This window comes from Phasianus colchicus, chromosome Z (assembly GCF_987193195.1).
Source record: "Phasianus colchicus chromosome Z, bPhaCol1.hap1.1, whole genome shotgun sequence".
NCBI lineage: Eukaryota > Metazoa > Chordata > Aves > Galliformes > Phasianidae > Phasianus > Phasianus colchicus.
Genome location: NC_143476.1, coordinates 36,145,492 through 36,172,459, shown reverse-complemented (window position 1 = coordinate 36,172,459; position 26,968 = coordinate 36,145,492). Strand labels below are relative to the sequence as shown.

At 41.9% G+C, this 26,968-nt stretch overlaps 1 protein-coding gene across 2 annotated transcripts in view; it reads left to right on the top strand.

Moving 5' to 3' along the window:
* KIAA1958 (KIAA1958 ortholog) overlaps positions 1-26,968 on the top strand; it is a 59,260-nt gene that overhangs the window by 18,188 nt on the left and 14,104 nt on the right. For both annotated transcript variants that reach the window (XM_031609779.2, XM_090130889.1), the window contains exon 2: positions 8,955-10,222. In XM_031609779.2, the coding sequence (XP_031465639.2) occupies positions 9,067-10,222 (1,156 nt within the window). In that variant the 5' untranslated portion in view covers positions 8,955-9,066. The remainder of the gene's footprint in view (positions 1-8,954; positions 10,223-26,968) is intronic.

Genomic DNA, 26,968 nt, shown 5'->3' with positions numbered 1-26,968 from the left:
CTCGGACAATGGAGATTAAAGCTCTTTCTCATCCAGGGAAGTGGCAGCAATGACATTATTCCTCAAGTAAGTGCAAACTCATAAAATAGGCATTTGAATCTGCTTCAGTGACTGCTGTAGTCAGTGGAGTGTTGGCTTCGAAGGGTATTAGATCAAGGTCTCCTGAGCAAATCTGATGGTGCATATTCTGGTTGCAGTCATACCTGTGTTAAAGGAAAGTGCAACACTGCAGAGCTGGAGACCTTCATTTTTACTTCAGTGAAAAGGACAACTTGGGTCTGAAGGCTTGAAAAAGTTTAGTGTCAGGCTCACTGAAACAGTGAAGGAATGCAGAGCCAAGTTCATGCACAGCTTTCCATGGACAAATACTCAGAATGTATTTTACTCAGGTCTTCATTCTTGCTGCATCTTTTCCACTGCTGCTAGTGTAGGATGTAAGTGTTGCTAAAAATGGTTTCACTCTCTATGTTCCATTCTGGAGGGCTTTCAGCCACTCTAGGAATGCTGGAGTGAATGGGGCTGAATTGCTGTTCTTTGTGGGTTGGTGGAACACTTTTCTTTTTTAAACCAAGATTTAAGGAGGTCCAACTAGTGGTTTTTATTCTGAAAATTCTATATATGCATATATGCATGTAAGTATATGATTATATGTTATGTTATATGCATACAGTTGCTCATGTTTGCCAATGCAACAGAGTTCTGAAATGTGGAAGTAAATTTGATAGTATATGAAAGAGAGATGAGGGACAGCTAGATTCATTTTAGCTGGTGGAGGTATCTCATGTTTTGGCAGTTCAATAATGCACAGTTTGGCTTTGGGTCAGTTCAAGGACATTTCAAACAACCAATTGTGTTTTCTGTCTTCCAAAATTTTTACAAATACACTGAAAATTGTTACGTAGGGACAGCCTTCTGAAAACTTGCCAGTGTTCATTTCTGTTCATTCAAAGTTCATTTCTGTATTTCTTTTCCCTCTCTAGACTTGGAATTTTAGGAGGCATAGCTAAAAATAAATCCACCTAAATGCACTGAGCACACAGTTGTGTTCATGTAGTGTCAGATGCGTATGTAGAAAAAGGACACAAAAATCCAGAATCAAAGAAAAAAACCCAGCAGTTTTGCAAAGGAGTGTTTATACACAAAATTCTGACATGTATGTGCAACTGGAGTGCTGAAGCAGAGATAATGAATGCACAGAAATGAGAGAGGCAGTCTAGATTTTGTCAGTGATGCAAGCGCCTACAAATGCTGCCCAGCATTTCACTTTGATGAGGTGAAATGCATAATCTGAGCAAAGCTCTTGGAGTATGAGTAGAGGGGGAAGTTATTTCCATCTTCCTCATGTTCTTTGCCACTGACCTGGGGGCATGGAGTAGTCACATGGTTACCTAACGATCTGTAAATCTGCACAATGGCTAGTGCTGATTTTCTTGCTTTTGTCAGCAAAATTTCTTGATACTCTGTGTTTACACTGCACAAGCCCTTGTGTTAGTAGTTTGAGATCTTAGCCTTCAAAACCCTGAATTCTCTCCTGAGCATACTGCTCAGGAAAGCAATATAAGCAACGTGGAGGGTTAGTATTTTGTAGGATCACCTTAGTGCAGCAAAGCTTATGGAAAAAGCATGGCAGAACATGTAATTAATGGAGAAGAACACAAGGTAGAGAAAGTGACCTCTAGGACTTCCATCTTCTTTGACTTCTCTGAATCTAGCTCAGCAACTTTGCAGATGCGTTCATGAACTGCAAAAAGCTCACTTTCCTTTCTGATGTGTTTCTTGGAAGGAAGATCCTCAGCAAGATGAAGCAGTCCTGAGTGTTTCTGTACTGTTCCCTGGTGATTCTTCTTATTACTTCAGGACATCAGTGTCAGTCCTGTAACCCTGAGAGCACAAGTTCAGGAAGCATAGTGGAGGAGGAGTTGCAAAAAATTCATATATGTGAGCAGTTATCAGGAGTGTCACAGTGAACTGCAGGGAGTGGAATGAGGAATGGGTCAACCTGAAGAAGCTTGAATTTAAACATTGGCATCTGGTTGAGAAGAGAGTTTCTTACATGATGAGATCCTGCTGTGGTTGCTCAGATTCACTGCGATGCCTGTTCTGCTCCAGTTTCATCAGGTCCTTCTACTTTTGGTTCTCCAAAACTCTTCAGCTCTGCTGTACAGGAGCAAGGCTCGTACAGCTTCTGTGCGTGTGTAGGAAAAATTGTGACAGTAAAATCAGTGGTGCTGCTGGCGTTATGTTTGGATTAAGGATCAAGCCCCCAGGCTGTTCTTCAGTTTATTCAGCTGGTGATGTGTGGGTCATTTCATTTTGTGGGTGAGGAAGTCTAATGTGAAGCTCAAAATCCTGTGTACTCTTCAATGTGAAAGGTCATTCAAACCCCCAAACTCTCTCCCAGTCAAATCCTTTTCTTTTTTGTCTAGCTGAAGGAATTTCACCAACACACAGGTTTTACTGCTTTCTGCAGGCTTGCTGTGATGACAGCTGCAGTTGAAGGCATGCCATACTTGGCAAGGAGAGCATCTTCTCTAAAGACTAACCATCAGCTGGGGAGGAGCTGCATGCTCATACAGCAAGTGTGACAGACAACTGTGAGATTTTTATGAATGGAAAACAGCACCTCCTTCCCAGACAGACATGCTGTTATTTTTAATTCATACCTCCCCCTCATCTCCATCTCAGGAGGCGGTACTTCATGCTACTTATTGGTGATAGAGATTGTAACTCTGGTTCTCATCATTGTGGTTGAAAATCTAGCTTGCCTATCAAACAGCAGAACCCCTACTGAATTCAGAAAGCCCAAGACATAAGCATGGGAGCTCAGAAATATTTAAAAACAAAGACACTTGCTGCATATAAATGAATTGATAGGAAATTCGGAGTGACCCTTGAAATGCAGAGGTGGAAAATTAGTGTGAAGGTTGGTTTTGTTCCCACAGCATACTTATTTCTAAATCCACTCTTACTGAACTAAAACCATGAGATAGTGTAAACTCACATAACTTGGAAATAGTCCAATTTTGTTCAGGTAAGAGGTTGTTTTTCTCTGCAGACTCTCATCTGGAGTCTGAAAAGGTGATGAGAAAAGAGTGACAAATTAATGGAGGAGTTCTTGTCTGGTTTAAGGGTTCATTACTAAACTATCTTGGAAGTTTTCAGAACTTGCCAGAACCTTTCCTCTGTAATTTATACTCTCCTATTTCCTAGAGAGACATTGAATGAAAAACATGTAAAGGGAAACACGTGCGGTTCATATCACAGATGGAGGTCTGACTCTTTCCCCAGTGATAGAGCAGGCACCTGAATGCTTCACATGTTGCCTGCAAGCTCTGTTATCCATATAATTTCTTCCTTTCCCTTTCCTTGCTTCACTGTCTGCCTTTCAAGCGGAAAACAAATTCAGCAATATTTGAGTTAAGATGGAATTTTTGTGCTCCTGAAGACTCATGTTAGAGGGTGCACACTGCCTATTCCTAAGTCTTCCAGTTTGGTGGCCTGTTCTGAATGGGTAGTTGTCCATCCCAGTCCAATGATAAGCAGATGACATCTTTAAGAAATCAAAACATATGTCTGGGACCTCAGGCATTTGTAGATAAATACTTGGAACAGGCAGCAGCTCCTGGTGACTCTCCTGCATCTTCCTTTGGGAAGAAGAAATGCAGTTCTGCTTGTCACTCTGGAGAGACAGGAGTGCTATGGTACCCCAGCAGGACCTGGTGAGGACCTCAGCACTGATACAAATGGATTTCTGAAGTTGCTGACTTCAGTCCTTTCGCAATATTAAGTGTTTGGCTTAAAAAGCACTAGTAATAAAGGAAGCCCTACTGTTGTCCATCTCTTGAATGAAATAGATGCTTAATGCTGTGGTGGCCAAACCTTTAATTTCAGTTCCTTTAACTAGTGTATGGGTTTCCCCACTTGAAGATACAAAAACAAAGATCCTTTCAAGTAAACAGTGTTTCTCCCTCAGAAGGCAATGGAATAACAGCCCAGAAGGTCTGGCCAAGGGATAGGGGCTGAAACAAAGAGGATTTGAGACATTCTGAGTTGTTTGGTTTGTTGGTTTTTTACTAGTATGAGAAAACAGGATCTCTGTAGAATCAGCTGGAAGTCACTTTTAAGCTATTGTAAGACTGGTTTGAAATCCATGCTACTTATGACGAATAAATGCAGGTTTTCTACACATATCTTCTAATGTTTTAGAATTCAGATTTTGGAGTTTTTACACAGCTGTATGATCATAAAATTACTTTTTATTATTAATAATAGCTATTTCTGTGTTATAACCCTATTTGAGAATCTTGGGGTTCCAGGAAACGTTGAACAGGGTACCTCAGTTTTGCTATAATGTCCCAAGAGTTGGTTGATGTACTCATAGCTCTACTACTCCCTTGAACAAAAAGCATTGTGAAAGTTCTTGAAATGCTAATAATCAGTTTTGATAATGGGATTTCAAATATGTTTTTGTGTGATGCCTGGACTTTTCCAAACCTCTGTTGATTTGTCTAGCATTATTACCCTGGGAAGGAAGTCTATTATTGGCTACCTGTGATTATGTGAAAGGACTGGCCACGTTTCTTGCTTTCCTTTCAACAAAATGCACTTGCCACCTTCCCTAAGACGTAGGCCCACCAAATGCATGCTACAGTGTGCAAACTCTGCTGAGGACCCCCACTTTCTAGCTCTAACTTCTACTGCATCCCATTTTTCATGTTCAGCTCTTTCCCTGCATCCTCACCTCTTCTGCCTTGCTTACAGGTAAGCCACATCACAAATTTCCCCATTTCTCCTCAAGGACCTCCCATAAAGTCCTAATCAAAACTGTGCTGGGAAGCCTCACGCTTGAAGGAGGAGGAGACCTATTTCGAAAATGCCATTTTTCATTAGTGTTTGGTCACCAAGGAAATCTCCTCTGAGAAAACCCTAGTTATGAATAAAGAAAATACTCATCTTCCCAAATCAAATGATGTTCCAGTGAATGTATTAACACATCTCAAAGAACGGTTTTGCAACAGCAAAGCTTTCTGGCATAGCATGAATTTCATACACATTACTCACGACAGAGGTATGTTGTAAATGAAACTGTAAAAATGTAAACAAGCAATAAAAGATGATTTTTAACTTGGGGCTCAAAGAGCTATAGTGAATTTCCAGACGTGGGGATGCATACTCTCCTAGACATTATTAGGCTCTGAGCTGCAGAAAACTGCTGTGGAAAGTTAAGGCTCTGCAGACTGCAGTGCCGTTTAAACAGTGTTATGAAGCTGTAGTATGTTTTTGCCAGCCTCTGGATGATTTCAGAGTGTACATGAGAGCAGGTTAATTAAGCATGAGTCATCTTATTGAATCTTGCCTGTCTGAATGAAGGACTTATATAATCTTTAAAATGTGATTTTGCATACGAGAGCAGACTGTCAGCAAGCAGCAATGCTCTGTGAGTGAGCAGACAAGCTCACTCCTCAGGAAACCAGGTAAGTAATTATGGATTTGCTGACTGTCTGCTCTACTTTCTTCAGGGTGAGCCTGCTCCTGCCAAAGCAGCATTGTTGACTTCTGCTGCAGGTTGTGAACCAAAACCACATAGTTTCTCAGTAGCAGATGTTTTTGGATTTTCAGCCCAGCACAAGCAGTCTAGGTCAAGAGTTTAATTGATGCCATTTCCCAGTTCTTCAGCTAAACTGGGCTTTCCATCTTCTCAAGATATGTATCTGGTCATGCAGCAACTGGGCAGCTCTGTTCTTTCTCATGGCCTTGCACTGATGTTGCTGATGGGCACAGCCCTGGAGAGCAGCTCCCTCCTTTTGCCTATTCGTTTTCCTGGCTGTCCTCTTTATCTTATGTGAGTGTGGTGTTACTCCTCTGTCATGGTTTTAAGATTTTTGTTATCAGTATTCCACATCCAGCAACATGTAGAGCACTGGGAATTAAAGAGTTAATGCTCCAGTACTATGGATCGACGATAGTTCAGCTATACCTACAGAAGAGAAGGAGAACTACACATCTCAGAGGACTGTGTGTGTTTATTCTGTGGTGGAGTATGTTTTATGCCCATATCTTTGCATACACAGTCAGCTGAAATAGAGGTGCCCTGGGGACTTTGACCCTTTCAGTATTGACTGTGTACCTTTAAAATTTTTAAACAAACAGCTGCATGAAACTCGTAAGCCTTTAAAAGCTGTGTATTTAGAAAGAGCAGCGTTATCGTGTGCCTAACAGAGTTTGCAAGGTGGGGACCCTGGTGCTTTTATTACACTGCACAAAGGCACTGATTGTGCAAGTTTTGTTTCAGGTGACACCGTGACTTGTGTTGATTTTACGGGAAGCGTTCTCTGGAGGCTGTTAGCCATGGTGCAGCTGTCTTTCTGAGCCATAACACGTTTCATTTTACATCTAAAAATGTGTTCGTGGAAGAGGAAAAAGAACAAAATTAGGTATAATTAGGTTGGTGTGAATGCTGAATTTCAGTTGGGAAAAAAAGTGTAAAGGGATTTTCTGTGTGTATGGAAATATAGGTGAGATGGGGCCAGCTCCAAGTCTGGTAGGTCGTGCTCCAAAAGCAAAGGCAGAAGATGAGGAAGAGCCTCCACAGAAGTCTGCTGAAACAGGCAGAAGTTCCCAGTGTGATTTATTTGTCTGAGGCAGTCTGAGTGTCTCTGCATATCACCTGTCAGTGCTGCAGTTTCTTGATTATGTTGATGAAAAATGTTTCACTCAGTTCATGAATAACTGAAAAAATATATTTACCAAATTGAGATTGTACTGAATTGAGATATCTTGTTTGAAAAAAAATGACCTTTGGTGCAGTGGGAAACACAGACATCCTTAGATTGAGATACAAATATACTTTTAATCCCCACCGCTTAGCCTGAGAAATAACTTCAAAATGTTTTCAACCCAACCTAATCTGAGCAAACATGAAATTCTGAGTTGTTAACTCACTTAAATTATTGATCTTTTCCAGCAACATAAGTAATTTCAGTTTTTAGAAGTAAAGCAATAACATAAGTAAGGAGAGACTGTCCAGTTTCATTAGCAAGGGGTAAGAGCTGTATGTTAGGGAATATCTGCAAAGTGGTAACTTTTTACAGACCTCTGGGACCTTCTGAAGTCAGTTAATGCTTTGCAGTTAACTTTAACCTATGTCAGGAGCAGTCCTTGAAGGGATGATAATTTCCCACCTTGAAAATGGCCTCCTGAATGATCCAGTATTTTGCTGTCAGATGCCTGAGTAGGTTGCTACCTGGCTTTCAGCTGGGATAGAGTTAACTGTCTTTCTAGGAGCTGGTGTGGTGCTGTGTTTTGGATTTAAGATGAAAATAATGTTGATAACAAGCGGATGTTTTAGTTGTCGCTGAGCAGTGCTTAGAGTCCAGGACTTTTCAGCTTCTCACACTGCTCTGCTAGTGAGCAGGTGCACAAGGAGCTGGGAGGGGACAGAACCAGGACAGCTGAACCAAACTAACCAAAGGAATGTCCCCTATCATGTGGCATCACACTGAACAAACTGGGAGGAACTGGCTAATGAGTGCTGCTGCTGCTCAGGAACTGGCTGGCATCTGCTGGAAGGTGGTGAGCAGTTGCCTAGTGCATGGCTTGTTTAATATATTCTTGATTTTTCTTATCCATTTCTTGTCAGTCTGTCCTTGTCTCAACCCATGAGTTCTTCTACTGTTTCCTATTTTTGTTTCTCTCCCCCAGCACGCTGGGGTTGTGTGACACTGAGCTGCCTGCCAGGTTAGACCACAGCAACCGCTCAGGGAGAAGAATGCTAAAGCCCAAGCAATTCTCTGTAAACAATTTCAGCATCTTTAGCTAAGTTATGTTACAATTCCTTGCTCTTCTTTATTTACTGAACAAATGGTTAATGTTTACTTAATTTTTTCTTCTTTTTCTCTCTGTTCACTTAGTTGAATGACCTATGTCACATCTGATTTTTTTTATTTTTATTTTTTTGTAAAGAAATGAGTATCAGAGAAAAAACTGCAAGGTCTGCTGGAAAGTCCTTGCACTGAAGATCTGGGAAACTGAGGGCTTGTGATGTTTTGTGGGTGAGGTCTTACCTGGAAAGTACCTGTTGCATGTAGGTGGAAAGCACGAAAAGATGAGCATAAGACAAACCTTGTGTTTTTATGTTTGACCTGAAATATTACAGGATTCGTGGCCTTGATGACAGATGTCTATGTGCTGCAAATGTGTAGATAATTGTGATGAAAATGACAAATGTTTATCTTCAATAGAATTGCAGTTTGGATCTGTGAAGCAAGAAGATGCAGTAAAAATAAAATCTTAGTTCACAAAGTTCATTAAGAAATGTTATAACTTGACCTTGCAGGTCCCTTAAGCTTCTGATATGCCTTTGGACAGGTGACAACTCTCAATACTGCACAGTAAAGGGTGAATTTACTAGCCATTTCTGTATACTGCAAAATAAAGTTCCAGACCTTAATATCCCTGAAATTTGCTTATAAAGGAAATGTTTTATAAATTAGAGAAACTTGCATAAATAACGTAAAGTGTCATAAATTTTCATCAGATGCAGAGTGAATGTCTGAGTTGTTGCTTAAATTGCCACTTTGATGTTCTAGATAAATTGTATGCTTAGGATTTTATTTAATTTTCGTGTCCTGAGTATGAGGTCACGTTCACCAGTTTTCTGTCTGTATTTGCATTTTATCAGTGTTTTAAGCTTCAAATCATATTGCCATTAATACTGATCTTGGTTGCTTAGGAATCTATTTTTTATCTTGTTGTAATTGTATTTTGCAAGGATGTTTTTCCCCGAGGTTTTAAATGTACATTTTTCAAAGGATTATTCTGTGAAATAAGGAAAGGGTCTGCTGAGAAGCAGGTGCTATTTTGTGAAATGCCTTTTGGAGTGCATGAGATGAAAATAAAATGGTTTTACTAGAGCTGACAGCACTGAAAAGAGGGGTTTTGCTCTCTGTTTGCAGGCAAATGACAAGCATGAGACTGGAGCAGCACAAGTGTAAGTGCTGGGACCCTGTCATCTAAACTGTGTCTCCAGCTGACATCTAGCCAGCCAAGCTTTACCGATCCTGCACCATGGAGGACTGCCTTCACACCTCCTCTGAAAACCTCTCCAAGCTGGTGAGCTGGGCCCACAGCCACGGGACCATCTGCAGCCTCATCCCCAACCTCAAGCACCTGCTGTCCGAGGGAGCCCACGGCAACCTGACCGCCATGTGGGGCTGCAGTGCTGGCCATGCCTACCACTGGCCCCTGGCCGCCACTTGCCGGGCTGGCTCCCAGGAACGCGTCTGCTTCCAGGACAGCCGCAGCTTCAATTCAGACAGTCCCAGCATGTTGGGGGTGCCCTCTGAGACTCAGGCCAGCCCACTTGAGCGTTACCCAGGCCGGCCAGGGAAGGCCAAGCTGGACTGCACCCGCACCCGTGACTCCTGTGATTTCTCCTACTGCAGTGAGCCCTCAGAGTTGGGCGAGCCGGTGGAGGAGTACGAAGATGAGGCCACTCTCTTCGATATGGTCTGCGAGTCCTCTGTCACGGATGAGGACAGTGACTTTGAGCCACACCTCCACCGCATGCCCGGTGGCCCTCGGAAGCGGCCACCCGCTGGGCTCCCTGCTGCTGCCCAGGCCCAGCCAGCTGATGAGGGCAGCGGCGAGGTTATCCTCAAGAAGATCAAGCAGGAGCTGCCCGAGGATTACTACATCGTGGCCAATGCCGAGCTGACGGCTGGTGCTGACGGGCCGGCCCTGGCCCTCACCCAGATGTCCAAGCCCAAAGCACCAGTGCAGGCCGGGCCCTCTGGCCTGGGCACCACCAGGGCCCTACCCCTGCCTGCTGCTGGCCCCGACCCCGACCCGCAACACCTCTGTGCCTCCCCGCCTGGCCCACCCCGGCTCCCTGCGCAGAGACCTCCCCGAGCTGCCCTGGTTTCCCCAGCCCGTGGGGCAAGCAGCGGCCCCCCAGCTGCCCTGCAGGCACCAGCCACTAGCTCCAATGCCACTGCGGTGGGGAAGGCCATCAGCATCCCACTGTCAGCCCTGCAGCTGCCTGGGCAGGAGGAGGCCCCAGCCGCAGAAGAGACCCTGCTGCCTGCCCAGCAGCCAGCCCCAGGGGGTGGTGAGGCAGCTGTGTCACCCTCAGTGAGTGCAGAGCCCGAGGTCAGCTCCAGCCAGCAGCAACCCCCTGCCGCCCCTGCTGCCACCCCTGAAGCTGCAGTCCCATCGATGCCAGGTAGGAACCTGAGTGGAAGTGGCATTTTGGGGTTGCCCAGCTCAGTGTGAGGGGTAGGTGGGGGTTGAAGCCCGGTGTTTTTCCCTATTCGTAGAAGTTCTCATATACCAACCGTCTCCCTCCCTTGTTTTCATCTCTTGCTGCTGCCAGAGCAGTGAGAATTGGCCCAAATAGCAGTACTCCTGCTGAATGATTGTTGTGTGCCAGTCTGCTGGGAGAGCACGGTGTTGGACACAGGTGATTCTGAGGCAGAGGAGGTCTGTACCGAGGTGCAGGTGGTGCTGGCTTTGCCCTTCCAGGAAGTGCATGGTGCTGTCCTAGGAGCAGCAAAAGCAGGAGGGAGATCATACTGTGCCCCTTTGCTGGTTCAGCCTAAGGGTTTCTGCTCAGATAGAGCAGAGTTAAATGCTGGGGGGGGAGATGGAAATTGCCTTTACTCAATCTCTGTGGCAGCTGCTTTACCCTAAAAAGAATAACACTGTCTTGGCGAACCTGGGCAACCTGAAATCTGGATGAGCCTACAAATTAGTGTTTTTTTCTGGCAAGTCTTGTTGCCAGAAAAAAGCACCTGGACTACTTAAAGATCTGGTTTTACTCAGTAAAATCCTACTAAGCTTTGTAAATTAGGTAAGATGGATGTTGTTTTAGTTATAGCAAAGCAAATTTCTCTTTGTGACTTCCATTTGTGCATCTCTGAGAAGTTTGCAGTAGTCCTTTACTGTAATATCCCTCTTGGAAATCTCAGGCTGATTTAAATCAGATTCTGCATATATAAATATGAGAGATACCGAATGCCCCATTTCAATCCAAATTGTGTAGTAAACTACTTGCTCTGCATTGCTCAGTTTAGAGCACATAACTGCTGTGTATGCTAGAGCTGGTTCCTACCAGCTTGCAGGCTGAGGCATGCAAACACAAACCTAGGCAGAATTTTGCTGTTTACATGTGTGTGTGTGATTGGAGAGTGATTTGCTTTCAACAGATGCATTTAAAAACAAAAAACAAAAAGAACAACAAAACAAAACCAACAACAAAAAAAGCTAGAAAAAAGCAGCACACACACAAAACCTTCAAACTAGTTTTGTCAGGATTTGATGGGGAGAAGACCTGAAACCTTTTTATTTATAAGTGCCCTTCTCTGCTCTCAGGTGCCAAACAAGGGCAACAGCTGTTACCACTGAGGGTAATACCCTGCAAGAATGGACATATCTAATGTCTTGCTAGAGGACAAAAAGGAGTATTTAGATTCGCACCCACTGTAAACCCCTCAAAACCTCATAGCACCGCTTGCATAGACAGCAGCATCACATCAGCATGCTGTCCAAATTCCAGTTCAGTCAATTACATCCTTAATTCTTGAGTTTTTTGTGTTCTCAAAATGTGTTACATGGTTCCCCTCCTCAGGCTGGTATAATGTTGTAATATGCTGTTACTGGACTCAGATGTATCTGCATGTCAGCCAGGGTAAAATGATTGATACACAACTGTCACCTCATACGTCTGTCAAGTCTTTAATTTTATAGATCTACCTCCTTTGGCAAAGAAGTGCTGGCATAAATCTTTGAGCTGCAGAGAAGTGGGTAATGTGACAAGTGAATTTATTGCGGATTCATGGTTCTGCACAGCATATTCTTACAGCTAAACAGCGAAGGTCTGATTAAAAACTGTAGCATGTTTATTGTTCGTGTACATAATACTGTTAGATAGTTAGATTTACCTAACAAACAGGGACGTGGAAGTGGTGCATGATATATAAAATTTGAGCAGTATTGAACTAGAAGAAGGATTACCTATCCTATATGAAAATGTTTCTGTATAAGCAGAAAGACAATGATTAGTACAATTCTTACATAAAAGAAGGCAGGAAATATTTATACAAAGGAGCCAGGAGCTTTTATTAATTTATTGACTTGGTTGATGTTTTGACAACAAAGATACAATTACTTCCTTTATTTACTGAGTGGCAACTGAATGTTGCAGAGACTTTGCAGAGGTATTTTCATGTCTTAGTGAAGTGGCGTCGAATGTTAGATGCTGATTTCTGTTGGGCTCAGGTCTCTATCTAGGCATTGTAGGATATACTGAACTCAAACCCTACTATGTGGACATTCATCTGTGAATTTTCTGATTATTTTTGTTCTACTTTATTAGCAAAAGCTTCAAAAATGTATGTAGGTATGTAGGTTCTACTTAGTCCTTTCTCTGTTGTGGAAGAAAATGATGGTATTTATCTGTGAGAAGAGAGAAATAGCAAGGAACTCCTGCTATTTCTATTTTCCCAGATAGCCTCTTTTGTCTTTCTCTTTTGCTAACACTTGGTCTGCTTCTGTCCAAGAACCAGCAAAAGGAGGGTGGGTCACATCAGTTGAGATGTAAGGTGAGTAAGAAGCACAGGTTGTAGTATATACTGCCTTGAAAAAATTGTTGTCATTTGGATGTCTGAAAGCAGAAGTAGGAAAAAAAAGATTTGCTGAAGGGTGTGGAATAAGCCTGTGGCTTGGAGGAGGATAGAACTTTCTATGTATAAAGGCAGGGCTTTTCTTTTTTATCTTCAGCAGTGCAGGACTCAATGTGTAGGCAGAATGACTGAGATATTCCTGAAGAATGCTTACCATCCATCTGAGAGTGGAGGCTCACCTCTGACTGAAGGTGAAGATGTGTGTTGGGTTAACAAGCCAATGCACCAAGATATCTGTAGTCCAACACGAGTCTGACACTATCAATACAGGAGGAACAAAGCGTTCTGTGAGGACATTAAAAAAATGTGAAATCACATGCACAGAATGTGCAGAAGCCAAAGTCTTGAATAGGGATAGAAAACCAAAAGATCCTATAAATGAAGTGGCCAAGTGTGTTGCTTTGGTCAGAAGCATGGCAAATCATATTCTGTGGGTACCAGCAATGCCAGCACATGTCACTTGCTGATGCCAATGGGCTACAGGGTATTGTTTTACATGTACATGCTTTTGCAGAGTTTGGAGAGGGTGAAGGCTGTCTACAGACACCAGTGCTATCACTGTCAGTGTGCTGCACTCTTATCACTGCACTGTGGTTATCAAACTACTGTGAAGGTTAGGAGTGATGGATGCTGGATGGATAATGCCTCAGTGACTCTGATGTCCTCACTCTGCATTCCTCCACATTTTTTCATTTTCTGTAACTGGTATCTCAGATCCCAGAGCAGTGCATAAGTCACCCTGGCAACATGGGCAAAGAGCTGGTTTGGTCCTGCAATCTGATCACCAGGAGGTGCTAGTTGGGGTTGCAGCCTGCCACAAACAGCACCACAAAATCGGACAATACTGTCGATTCCATGTGTTTGTATAATGTCATTTTTTTCTCTTCCCTCCTATACCTGAGCATGATCACGGTAAAATATGGTACATCTGGGATTTGTGTGATATTTGTGGAGGGCTTTTAAACTGAATGTCCTGAAGTGTTTCTCTCCAATCATAATCTTGCTCTCTCTGTAATTGTATGGGTTTTAAATTCAGTAGGAGCTCAGATCCTTGTGATCATAAAATTCATGGACTTGCAGCTGTTAGGTGAGCATCAAAATGGATCCCCTCATACCTCGTGTGTTGCCAGTAGTAACTAAGTTTGACTTAAATTCTGAAATCAGTGTTAACATGGCAAGTGAAAAAAGGTGCCAGCCAGCACATTCCAGAGAAGTGCAAATAACTGCAAACAAGGAATAAACCTTTTTGAAAGGTATATAAAGTGTCAGCCATAAATACAGAATGTCCAAATTAATCCCAGCTGTAATCCTTCCAGTGAAACTGTGCCAAGAATGAGTGTAACACAAGGCAAATAATCACATCAAGGAAACTTTACTTAAGCTCTTCCAAGAACACTCAAATAATTGCTGATAGACCTCTGTACTTTAATGTATACAAAGATTGATGACTTTTGGTTAAAGCGAATGCTAAAGTCTTTGTCCAGGGATGTATACTGCTTAATGTGGTCAGAGGAGCAATTAAATAGTTTCTTGTTCTTTGTGTTGGAGTAAAGACTTCAGAGTCCACTGGTGACTCTTAGGTCACATAATTGATTCCTATTACTTCTCCACTAGCTTAGCAAAAAATGAGTGCTCAGACAAATAATTACAAAAATGTTGTGCTTTTTTTTTTTTTTTAAGTTGTAAGGCCCTTGTGTAGTTAGAAGAATAAAATTAGATAATTATGTTTTAACTCATCAGAAACTAGGAACTGATGATTTAATTAACCACCTTCTGCACTGCCACTGTTTTTTGATCTTGCAGCATGGATTTGCCAGTTCTCCCCCAAAGGGACGAGGGCAGGCTTGAGAATTGGGCCCATGGGAAACTAATGAGATTCTACAAGACTAAGTATAAGGTGCTGCACTTGGATCAGAGCAATCCTGTATACATGTACAAACTGGGAGAAATCACTGAAAGCAGCTTTGCAGAGGACTTGGCAGTTCTGGTGAACAAAAAGCTGGACATGAGCCAGCAGTGTGCACTTGCAACCTAGAAGGCCTGCAATATCCTGGGCTGCATCAACAGGGGTGGCGACAGGGGGACGGAGGTGGTTGTCTCCCTCTGCTCTGCCAGTGAGGCCCCATCTGCAGTACTGTTTCCAGGTATGGGGCCCCCAGCACAAGGAAGATGTTGGTTCAGGTACAGAGGAGAGCCTCTAAGCACCTATCCTTTGAATAAAGGCTGAAAAGCATGGCTTGTTCAGTCTGGAGAAGTCTGCAGGGAGACCCTGTTGCAACCTTACAATACTTAAAGTAAGCTTATGAACCAGGAGGGATACCAACTTTTTACATGTTTTGATAGTGACAGGAAAAGGAGGAATGGCAACCTAAACAAGAGAACATTTGTGTAAGATGTTAGGGTAGTAAGGGTAGTAAGTCACTGGGAGATGCTGGCCAGAGAAGCTGTGGATGCCCCATCCCTGAAGGTATTCTAGACCAGTTTGGATGGGGTCTTGGGCAGCCTGATCTGGTGGGGATCAACCAGCCCATGGCAGGCAGCTGGAACTGAGTGGGCTTCAAGGTCCCTTCCAACCTAAGCAATTCTATGATTCTGTGATTATCTTTAGTCTTTTATATTGTAGATGCCTTCTGTTTAAAAGCAGAATAGTGTCATAAAAAGGACACACACAGCATCAGCAGTGTAGTTGTATCTTTGCTTTCAAAAGCAGGGTCCACAGTATGACAACTGAATTTAAAAAATTAAAAGTTTTGTACTAATAATTGTAATATAAGAGTATGCTTTGTGAGACTGTTCCTACAAAAAGTTTTTATCATATTATTAACTCTTGAAAGAGTAACCTGAAATAAGCACTCATACTATAACGTCTCCAGATATTCGTGGAACTATGTTTATCAGCATTTCAAATTCCACACGTGCTTTCTTTGGTAGAAATTTCTTCCAGATGCAAAAGGCTCATGCTGATCTCTTTGCAACCTTGAAGACCAACAGTGGACTTCTCATGTAGATGGGGGTCTTCTTGCTGTCCTACATATTAAATACTTACGAAACAATGCAACTTTGCACACAAAAAGAGAGGGCTGATGCTTTTCTTGAATGTAGTCTAATACAGGGGGAGACTGAGGATGGACTTGGTAGTATACCTGCAATAAAAGATATGTAGATTTGGAAATCCATTCTAACAAGTGAGAAATTGTAGTTTCTACGCAGTCTGTGGCAATTCCTTACCTGTAGTTAAAAGGGATTTCAATCCTCCAGAAAGATCCATTGCAGCCAGGCCTGAAGGTATAAAAGGATTAAAGCTGTAATACATGCAGAGTTCATCTGCATCTGGTTGAAAGTATTCTCTGGGCTCTGAACAGAACTGTTTCACAGAGATTTATTGAAACTTAATATGAATATACTTTTTCAGTTTTAAATGTTACAACACAAACAGTATTAAGATGATGTGTCATATTGGAAGAGTAACTGGCAACTTCATTAAAGGTTGTGTTCTAGAGCATCACTTTTCATTTCAGGCTTGGAAACTTCCTGTCTCTCTGGTCACTCCAACATAAAATGCAGAAAAGCAGAAGATGGGAAGCAGAAGGGAGAAGTAGAAAACAACCTTTTTTACAAGACTAGCAGGATTAGATGCTTTTGGTTCTTAAACAGACCTCTGCTCTGTGCAAAGTTACATGTTTTGTGATACGGATATATAATGGAAGAAAGTAATTCCAGTGTTCCAGCAGTTCTGTAAAGATATAGAAAAAAAACAAAGGAAACTCAACATCTCCATTTTTCAGTGCTCAAACATTTCCATTTCTTCATTCTTTCTGAAAAGAAAGAGGTGTCTTTGAGGAGTGTTTTATCAGATTGTCTTCTGAAAACTTATTGACAAATGCCTCTGTCACTTCTACTACTGTCTGTTTAATTTTGAACCTATTCTCATGGTATTATTTATGAGTCTCCAAGCAAGAAGAGAGAGGCAGGGTGAAATCAGATTGGGATCTGCAGAGGAAACAGATCAGAGTAGCCAAGAAAGGCACTGATCCTGGAAAGGCCTCAGACACGTGCTCTTCTTTTGCACTTTAGATGGAATGCTGGAACAAAAAGGGAACACAGGGCATGGCTTTTTGGTCAGAGCACATAATGCGACTGTCTTTGCACTTTGCACATTACTTAGTAAGTTTGTCTGCAGAAGAACCATCTCACATGTATCTTGGAGGTTTAAGCTTTTAACAGTGGAAGTAAACCAGGCAGAAAGCTGTCTTCAGCTGTCTCTGGTATGGGAGCATGCCATTTTTGCATAAGGTGTTCTGTTAAATAAGCATACAATGACTTCTTATTTCTTCAGTTTTCCTCATACCTAAATTATAGGTGAGTCTTATCCTCTTATTGTGCTTGTAGTGAAGCTAGAGCACCTTTTAATGTGAAGCATATCAGTAAAAAAATCTGAGTCTACTTGCTGTCTATTTCAGCAAAATAATACATTTGAGCACAGAGACTCTTTGCAGTTTTCAAGTGCTCAGAAAGGAGAGCAGAAACATGATGGTAGATTATTTTGTCATGACTGGCGAAGCACAGTGTAGTACATGCTAAAGAAAGCAGATCCTGGAAGACATTGAAACATGCTGCAATCTGTCTTTCTTTGATAAACATGAGGCAATGAAGTAATGTTTCAGACTGCCCAGAGGAGTTGTGAATGCCCCATCCCTGAAGGCTCTATTCTGACCTGACCTGCTGGATGGCAGCACTGTCCACAGCAGGAGATTTGAAGCAGCTAACTTTTAAGGTCCCTTCCAACCCAAGTCTTGCCATGGCTCTTTAGTAACCAGCTTTTCTGCAGTACCTTTGCCAGGAGCTTAGCAGTGGTTTCTGAAGCACATTTGTAAACCCACCTTGTAGTAGACAAGCAGACGCCAGTATGACGGTAGAAGCTGACTCCTATCCTGAGCCAGTAGCATGAAGGAGGGACCCGCTGGAAAGTGAGTAATCCTCTGAAGGTGTGCTAAACCTGGACATCCCAGAGACACAAAATCTTGAGCAAGGTGAAAGAAATGGTGTTGTTTCACTGATTTCTTCAAAACTGGAGTTTCACTGTGGTTCATTTTAGAAATGGGACTAGGGCATTCTGTGGCATGGTAATGAAGAGTTACGCCACAGTTAAGCTTGCTGTGGAACCTTGGTGCCAACACAATGCAGTACCTCAGAAAATGTTTCTGCAGACACAGATGTTTTCTGAGAACACTACAAAAGGAACAGCTGGATTTGCTCGCAATTCTCAGTGAAATCATGTGGAAGAAATAAATGGAAGGTTTGAAATTTGCAGCTAAGGACGGCCATTCATTAAATGCTGGAGCTCGCTGATTAATCTAACTAATGAAATATGGAAGATGTTATCAACAGCTTTAGCCGTGCCTCTCCCAAAGTTCGAAGAGCACCTTAAAAACATGCTTTTGCTCTCTTTCTACCTGGATGATTTCTATCTCAGAGGCCTTTAATGCATCTCTTATCTTTTGACGTGTGTTACCTGTGTTACATACTTTTATACTCTGCTTTCACTGATCTTTTTCCATCAAAGTATAATTGAACGGCTCCTATATACGTATAGTACATAGTGAATTACCAACTTAGATCTTTCAACTGAAATGCAGTTCTGAAGCATGACATGCCAAAAAGCACTGCTGAGAGGATGGTAATTGTTGCACCATGGGATGCCAATTTCTCTTCAGACCTGTGCAGCTGGCAAGGGTTCAGTTCTTTATGTGACAGCCTGCAAGGATACCGTAAACTTTTGAAGAAGGCATTGAGTGGAAGGATGCACATGGTCTGAGAAAAGAGCCTGGCCTTAATTTATAAAATGGCTTTGTCCTGTGGCTCAACAGGAAAGAGCAAAGCAGCCCCCTTCAGTGGCTGGCTCAGGGCCTCCACAGTTGGCCCCGTGTCTCTTGGCAGGGCACAGGGTATCTGCACCGCTGCCTCATACTCTATGTTATGTGCTTAATTACGCTTTCACCATTAAGTGCATTAGCTACATCTTACTTCTAACACACACTTCTTGTTCCCATTAACTTCAGAAATTGTCATTGCACACATATCACGCAGCCAAGTACTGTATGTGTTCCTGTTCTTTATGCTAGGACATGTTTAGACTGGTGGTGACCCTGTGGTCTGCTGTTGCTTTGCATTAGCTAGATTGTCATTATGAAAGCATGCAACCATTGATTAATGTTAATCATTTACTTGAGAAATTATCGTTGGAGTGAAAAAAAAAAAAGTTGACCATCTGTTTTTATTGAAAAAAGGAAGAAATTGATTCAGAGATAGTCTGACCCAGGTCATGTCGCCCCCACGCAAAGTCTGAACATTCTTCATTGCTGAATTATTTCAAGCAGGACATAACAGAACCTAAAGATACTGCCTGTGAAAGATTAGGATGCTCATCTGGTCTCTGAGTAGCTTGTTGCACTTTGCTCTCACCCCCTTTCCAAATGGATATTTGCCTGGTCTCTGCTTTAATCCATCTGACTGGTCAAATTTGCCTGAATGAGTGAGCAACAGAAGTATGGAGTAATTTCTTCCTGCTCTTGACTTCCTCTGACTGCAGTGAGCTCTGTCCTTCAGTCATGTGGAAGTTCTACGTTGTAAGGATTTTCTTCTGTCACTCACTCTTCAGAAATGGAGTATTACCAGTTGTTTGGAACTGCTGTCTGTAACTGACAGTACCTCCAAGAAAACAAATTAACAGGCAGGAAAGTCAGTCTACGTTTTACTGCTCTGCACTGATGCCTGTATGCTGGCATGTGGCTTGCTTTTTGCTCATAGATTTCCATTTCTTTTTTCTCTCTGTAGGGGGAGGCATCTTTTTGCCTGTGTTTTACCCCTCCTGATTTCAGACAGCCCTTAAAAACCTGTTGACAAATACCTTTGTCCCACTTACCATTCACTTGCATAGTTGTTAAATATATCAGACTGCTTTTTGTGCTAGTTCATGATAAAATATTCATATATACATGTATATACTACACATCTATAATTACATTCATTAAGTTATACTCCAGGTTATGCTCTTGCTTGAATTACTGTGTGTCATTTTTGTATGAAATCATTCAATAGCATGGGAACTTTTTGTTCCTGTGCTGCACAGAAGAACAGATTATTTCTATGGAAATAACAATACAATCCAGGCAGGAAAGGTTTGATATTGTAACTACAGAAGAGAACTAATAACAATATTCTGAGCAGTAAAGAGGTGTGTATGTGTGCATACTCACTGTGTGTGAGCGCATGTCTAGAAATAATTTGAAAGCCTTCAATTTATTTAAATGGGCTTTTTTCAAATACGGCTGCAAAATGTGACTCCAATTAAAGTCTGACAAAGTAATTTTAAATATGTATTTGGGGACAGACACATAAATAAGCCATGCCAGGAGCAGCAGACTGATGACACCTGTGTCTCTGTCTCTGCTCTGTTCAGAATGCCCAGCTGTTCCCACTGAGACTGCTGTGTCTTCAGAGCAGAGTGTGCCTGCTTTGGTCATCCAGGGTCCAGGAGCAGCTGCTTGGCTGCCTCTGATGCCTGAGGTTTGTGGTCTTTCTCTCAGCTGTGATGCATTTACTTCTCTGCCCTTGCCCAGCTGCTCAGTCTCCTATAGGCTTGTAGGAACTTCAGGTCTTTGAACTTCCACCCCTTCCAGTTGTGACTAGCATTGTGTTTGCAGAGGTAAAAGCAAAGTTCAGTTTTGTTGATTTTTGTGGAGTGTGAGGAAGAAAGGACTGTCCACACAGGGACAAGACAGCAAAGCAGGCTAAGAACTTGCCCTTAAGAATTTTTTTTCTTCAAGCATTGCACTTTATCCTTTCTAGAGAACTGTATACAGAGCTGGTCCTTTAATTCTGCTCTCTGAGCCTCTGGAGACGAATACATACATTATAAGTGTGTTCTGAGGTGAGGCTGTAAATTGTGATCTCTTTGTATCATTCATGCCCTTTGCAGCTTTATTCTTACTGCACGATGTAATTTGGGAATGTGAAAGCAGATAGTGTAGTTGGGCAACATCACCAGTCAGAATATCAGAAACAAAGCTGCAAGCTCTCTAATGAGGCAATCTCAGTACTTAAATAAACATAAGATAATGTCAGGAGTAAAGGTCCTTAATACAGTTTTTTGGGGTACGTGTGCTGTGTTCTGTGCTACCAAAAGTCTGTGATGCTGGCTCCCTGCATATGTTTTCTGCTACACCTGCAGCAGACAGTTCAATCAGAACAGGAAAGGATACCTTTTGATTCACTACCATTGGCATTTTAATAAAATAGAGGGGGAAATGTCTGCAGTCTCTAATAAGCAATAGATCAAATAAGCACTGTCAGCCTGTGCAGAGGCTCTGCAGCGTGATTTATTACATTAATTACAGTCATGTGGGCCTCATGCTCTTAAGTCTGAAACTGCTGTCACATTCTAAACTTGATTTAAGCATACGTTTTGGCCAAGACTAAAATACAGTCTATTATGATTAATGTAATAAAATATTTATTACATACTCCCTTTCTTTGTTTCACTGCTCGTTGTCCCAGTTATCCTGCCTCATTCCAAAACCGTGATGTATTGTCAGATTTCAGATGATGAGGATCCTCATCTGTTTTTCATCTCTCCCTTCACTGTTGTTCTTTTTTTACATCTCTTTGTTCTGATTCTCCTTTCTCTCCCCTTCATCTTCATTTCCCACCCATAATTCCCAACTCTGCATCTCACTGCTGTCTGGAGTGAATCAAAAGCAGCTGAACTTCATAGGCCTAGCTCTTCCCTTTGAGATCTCTTGCAGTGATTTCTCAATTATACTTATTAAAGTTAGATCTGAAATGCAGTGGCATTAGAACTGTTGTAGGCTGCAGCTGAGAACTTGCTAGGCTTGTGGTGAGGTCGCGTTGTGTGCAAAGAGAAGACTGGTCTGTAAAGGGAAACATGTTTGTGTCCTGTTTCCCATACTTCCATCACAGGACTGTAGAAAGGATCCAGGATGTGAGACTGTGTTGTTTGGCAGGTTTGGTCCATAGGAATACGCATGGTAAGAGGAAGAGTCTTCAGCAACAGTGACTCTGTTCAGTGTAAGCATGTTACCCTTTTAGTTGCACAAGCAGGCAGTAGCCTTTATGTTCCCTCATCATGCTGTTTTTCATTCGGACACAAGTCTTAGACAAAAGCTATGTCCCCAAAGGTCTCCTGATATAATTAGCAGCTTTATGCCATTGTACAGGATCTGTAATGAATAGAAACAACTCAACATAGAGATTGTTGTTGCACAGAATTCCATGGACCCAAATTTTCCAAACCACCATGTAAATTGGCACCATGGTTTTGTAGCCCACTCTTTTGATTACTGGCTGGGTAAATAGTGTTTGCAAGATTCATTTATAGACTTAACTCCAGCATTCCCTCTATGAGCAAATAAGGATGGAAACCTTGTGGAAAATGTGGATCTCTCTGTTTCTGTATAAAAATTGAGTTTTCAGCATGAGAATTTGTATTTTTCCCCTAATGTTTCACTGATTTTCAAATAATAAGTGTCATCCAACAACAGAGGTTCCTTTCACATCCTTTCAATTTTTTTTCCCCTCATTTTGAGTTTTTCTTCTTGTGTTTTCTTCTCATAGCAGCGTTTTAATCTAGTCATCGTACATGCATGAATGTTGTTTGGTCTTGCTCCTCTACTGCCATTTAAACAAATAATGACTGGCTGATCTCTACATGTCTGTATAGGCACATGCTTACACACAGGGACTACAATGCAGGAAGCACTCACTATGTGCTTTGCTGAACTGGGGATGCTTTCTGTACTACAGGCCAAGTCTACTTGGAAAATGAATGCTTCACTTCTGCAGTGCCACATCCAGCTTCCAGTTCTCTATTTAAGTTAGACAGTTGCTGACATACCCCTTTATTTCCTTCTGCCACAGGTTGTGAAGTAAAATGCTCTGAAAGAGCATTTTAAATTTTAAAAATGTAACTTTACACTGTGTTGCTGACAAGTCCTGGGTAAAAAGGAAGAATATTTTCTAGTGTTAAATGTCTAAGCTGAAGAAAACCTTTGCCAAAAAAGTAGCTCTTGGCCTTAGCACTACATTGAAATCAGTGGTTGAAGGGTTCTCAGCGGAGTTTGCTGTTATGGTAGAAAATTAGTCTATGCAAAAGTACATCTGCAAACATAAATCTGGCATTTGCTTCACATTGTTTCGCATTTTGCCACTTAGCAACGTTAGGAACACTTCAGTTTAACCAATCTGCCTGATTTTTTTTATCCTGAGCACTGAAAGTCAAACATTTATGTGTTAGAAGTGAACACAGCTTTAGAAAGTTAAACCTAGTTGTTCTGGAAGTAAAAGGATTTCACATCTTTTGAAAACTTATCAAATAGTACTAGATTTGCTGTAAAGAAAGTCATAGAATCATGAAAGGACCTAAGGATTGCCTAGGACACCACCCATAAGATCATGCTGCCCAGGACCCCATCCAACCTGGCCTTGAGCACCTTCAGGGATAGGATACCCACAGCTGCTCCAGGCAGCTGTTCCAGGGCCTCACTTCCTTTTGTGTGTAGAATTTCTTCCTAATAACTGATCAAAATCTATCCATTTTTAATCTGAAGTCATTCCCCTTATCACTACACACCCTGACAGAGAGTTTCTTCTTATCCTTCTCTTGCAGTACTAGGATGCTGCTGTAAGGTCTCCCTGAACCCTTCTCCAGGGACTGAGACTGAACAAGCCCAGCTCTCTCAGCCTGTCTTTATAAGAGAGGTGCTCCAGCTCTCTGGTCATCTTCATGATCCTCCTCTGGACCCATTCCAACAGCTCTGCATCATTCTTGTGCTGAGGTCCCCATGCTTGGATACAGCACTGCAGATGGGGCCTCGTGAGGGCAGAGCAGATGGGGGCAATCCCCTCCTGAGCCCCACCTCCCTCAGCCTGTCCTCCACATCTGTAGAGTTGGATCCCTGAATCTCAGTCAAATATTCTACAGTCCAAATAATTTGTTCTTAAAAAATCACCTGAAAAATGGAAATAAGAGAATGATGAGGCAGAACAGGTGAATCTTTATCTGTTTCTGGACCTGGTTATGACTCAGATTACTAACTTGGAACAGGGCTGCTAATGTGGCAGACTCCATTCCAGCTCTGAGCCCCACGTACCTTTCACCTGGACATCCTCTAGGTATGAAGTACATGGTTGCTTTGCTGCTCTTACAGAAGATATTTGCTTCCACTGTTCTCCTGGCTGTAGCTCAGGGAACAGCCAGTTTCCTGCTCTGGAAATGCTGTGCAGTATTTGGCTGCTCTGAAAATGCTGCACAGTATTTGACAGAGCTGGACTTACTGTATTCATTGTTGCTAAATGGAAGTTGGAAAATTAAGTAGATTTGGGTAAACATGAACTAGTAGCCCCGTTGTTGGGATACAGAGGAAACACATCCCATGTTGCTTTACAGCAATCTACAGCAGTGTAAGGAGAACTGCTTCAAAAATAAAGTAGGAGACTTGTACAATCCCACATGACAATTCCACATGACATAATACCACTGTGAGTGTTCAGCAGCTGAAGCGAGATGTGAAGTAAAAGAAGAATACAACACTTTCATTTTTCACAGAATCACAGAATCATAGGGGTTGGAAGGGACCTCCAGAGATCGAGTCCAACCCCCCTGCCAAAGCACCCATTTGCACAAGTAGGCATCCAGGCAGGTCTTGAATATCTCCAGAGAAGGAGACTCCACAGCCTCCCTGGGCAGCCTGTTCCAGTGCTCCATCACCCTCACCATAAAGAAGTTCTTGCGCACGTTTGTGCAGAACTTCCCATTCCATTAGTTTTGACAAAATCAAAGTCAAATAGGTGAAGACCATACTGAGGACAAATTTTAAAATTTCAGGTATGGTAAATGCACTTTTAGTACATTTGTGGGCTATTTCAAGATCAGAAGATGCTACATTACAGTCAGATAGAGCAGGAGAGGCTTCATACAAGTTGAAAGTCCCTGGAGCACTCCTGATTTGCAGTGTTCATTTGTCATTGCTAGTATTTGCTGCATAAAAGATAGATCCTGTCAGTCATAAATTCTTAATCCCTTGTCATGGCTCCAGGTTTTCTGGTATCTGAGACTGATGTAGTAGTCTCATTAATATTGATGGAGATTTTATTGTTGAGTTTGCACCTTTCATCTTTTTTGGCTGTTGTGGCAAGAAAGTAGTGAAAATGGGTGCAAACTAAATAAAACAGCACTAGCATCTGAGAGAGCAGACCATTCTACATCTTGCAGAAAATGTACAGATGGCTAAAGTTTGTTTTTGAGATTCTTATTTCATGGATATGCTGATTTATAAATATTCTCATGCTCATTTGCTTGGAATCTGTGTTCTGTTTTCTTGTAGGGTACTTAATTTTAGAATCATAAAATATTTCACTGATAATTGTGCTGCAAAAGGTTTACAGAATACAAGCATAATTTATTTGGCCCAGAAAACATAATATCTCTTATAAGTGGATTTCAATTAAGAAATTTCTACCTTAGTAGAGATTTTACATACTAATGAAAACATTTGCTGAAAATGTTAAACTATATGGGGTTTGACTTAATGTAGTGGAAACAGGGAACTGTAATTGTTAAATAGAATTTAGTAGCAAAGTCAGATTGGTAGGGGAGAAAAAGTGCAGGAGCACTTTCTTCTGCTTTTGTAATCTGCAGCTAACAAGTTAATCCTTTGATCCTGCAGAGCTCAGAAACTGTTAGATGTCAAGCCTGATGAAAGTCTTAAGGCAGTCACAGGATTTCCTCTCCTTTTTTGACTGACTCACCAAGCCTAAACTTAAATAGGTATGATATATTATGGCACTGAAAGTGCACTTTATTTGGCCTCAGGACTTTCTAAAAAGCAAGTTATTGTTGGATATGAAATAATTACATTAAAACATATGTATTTTTGACCTAAGCCTTTAACTACTGCATATGTGTAGGAGTTGCCTTGACAGATTTAGTCTGGAACAGATACTAAAAACACCAGAAGTATCATTCTCCAAGTGCATACCTCTCCCTGTCTCTCAGCATGATTTTGGGAGTACTCACAGTTACCTGTAATGGGGAGGCCTCCTACTTTTTATGTCCTCAGTGATGATACAGGAGAAAGATATTCAGTTATTTAGTTAGTCATGCGATAGAATGAAAGACAACAGGTCATTTTCTAAATATTATTTGCAGTAGGAAGGCAGATGCATCATCACTGGCCTTGGCTTGTGCTGACTGTTATTAAATGAGTGTACATTGCGGTAGGACATTTAGCCACGCTGAGGAAGTGAGCTGTAGCACTGCTTGCAGGAGTACACACTTGTTGGAAAGTTCCTGATTCTTCCTCTCCATGACTTGGTGTGACTCAGTACACAATGGGGCTACTGCTGCCCACTGTGGTTATGACACCGTTTGCCTGCTGATACACTCTTGAAAAAGAGAAGAAAAGACAGGTAGGAGCAGGCTCTGGTTTACATGAATCATTTCAGTTGGCTGTTTATAGCCTTGTATTGTGGATTATCACTACATTCCAGTAATTGAAGTCTGGGGACAGAAGCTAACCTGCAAAGTGCTTGGAGGGAGAACACAGCTCCAGAGTGGAGATAGATGGCATCTTGTGTGTGCTAGGCTTTTTCACATGAATGAAAGCATTGTGGTGGGAGTGGGTCTTCCCCAGAAAGATATTTCTAGTCAGAGCACAAATTAGACAGAGGAGATGCTGACTAGTAGTGTGACTGCCATCCAAAAAACCTTTTTTACTGGAGATCTTGTTGACATCCTTACGCAGAATTTGAGGCTGTGTGCAGTAATAGCTCAGGTTTACAACTCCCACTAATGTTACAAATCTTCTCTGAATATTAACAACAAGCATCATTTTGATGTGAACGACAAAAGCAAGTGTTTACCCCCACTGTACATAATTACAGAGGAGGTTATGTTCTGGTAAGTCTGAGTTTGTCTAAGTGTGTGAGCTGAAATAAAAACAACCCTATGTTTGATAACTCAGTTGATAATGTTAAGTCTTGGCTGTAGTAAGATCAGATTATGAAAGATCAGACTGCAGCTGTTGCTGTGTGGGAAGGATCATCTCATGGTTGTGGGCTAGCCAGAGACACTCAGCTCCCACTGGATCTGTGTAGTCTCTGCCAAGTCACTTTGTCTCTTTGTCTACTTTTAAGTTGAACATTTAAACTACTCAAGCAGTCCTTCTTACTCTCAGCTGGGTGATTACCCCAATCCAACAGTAAGGTGAGAT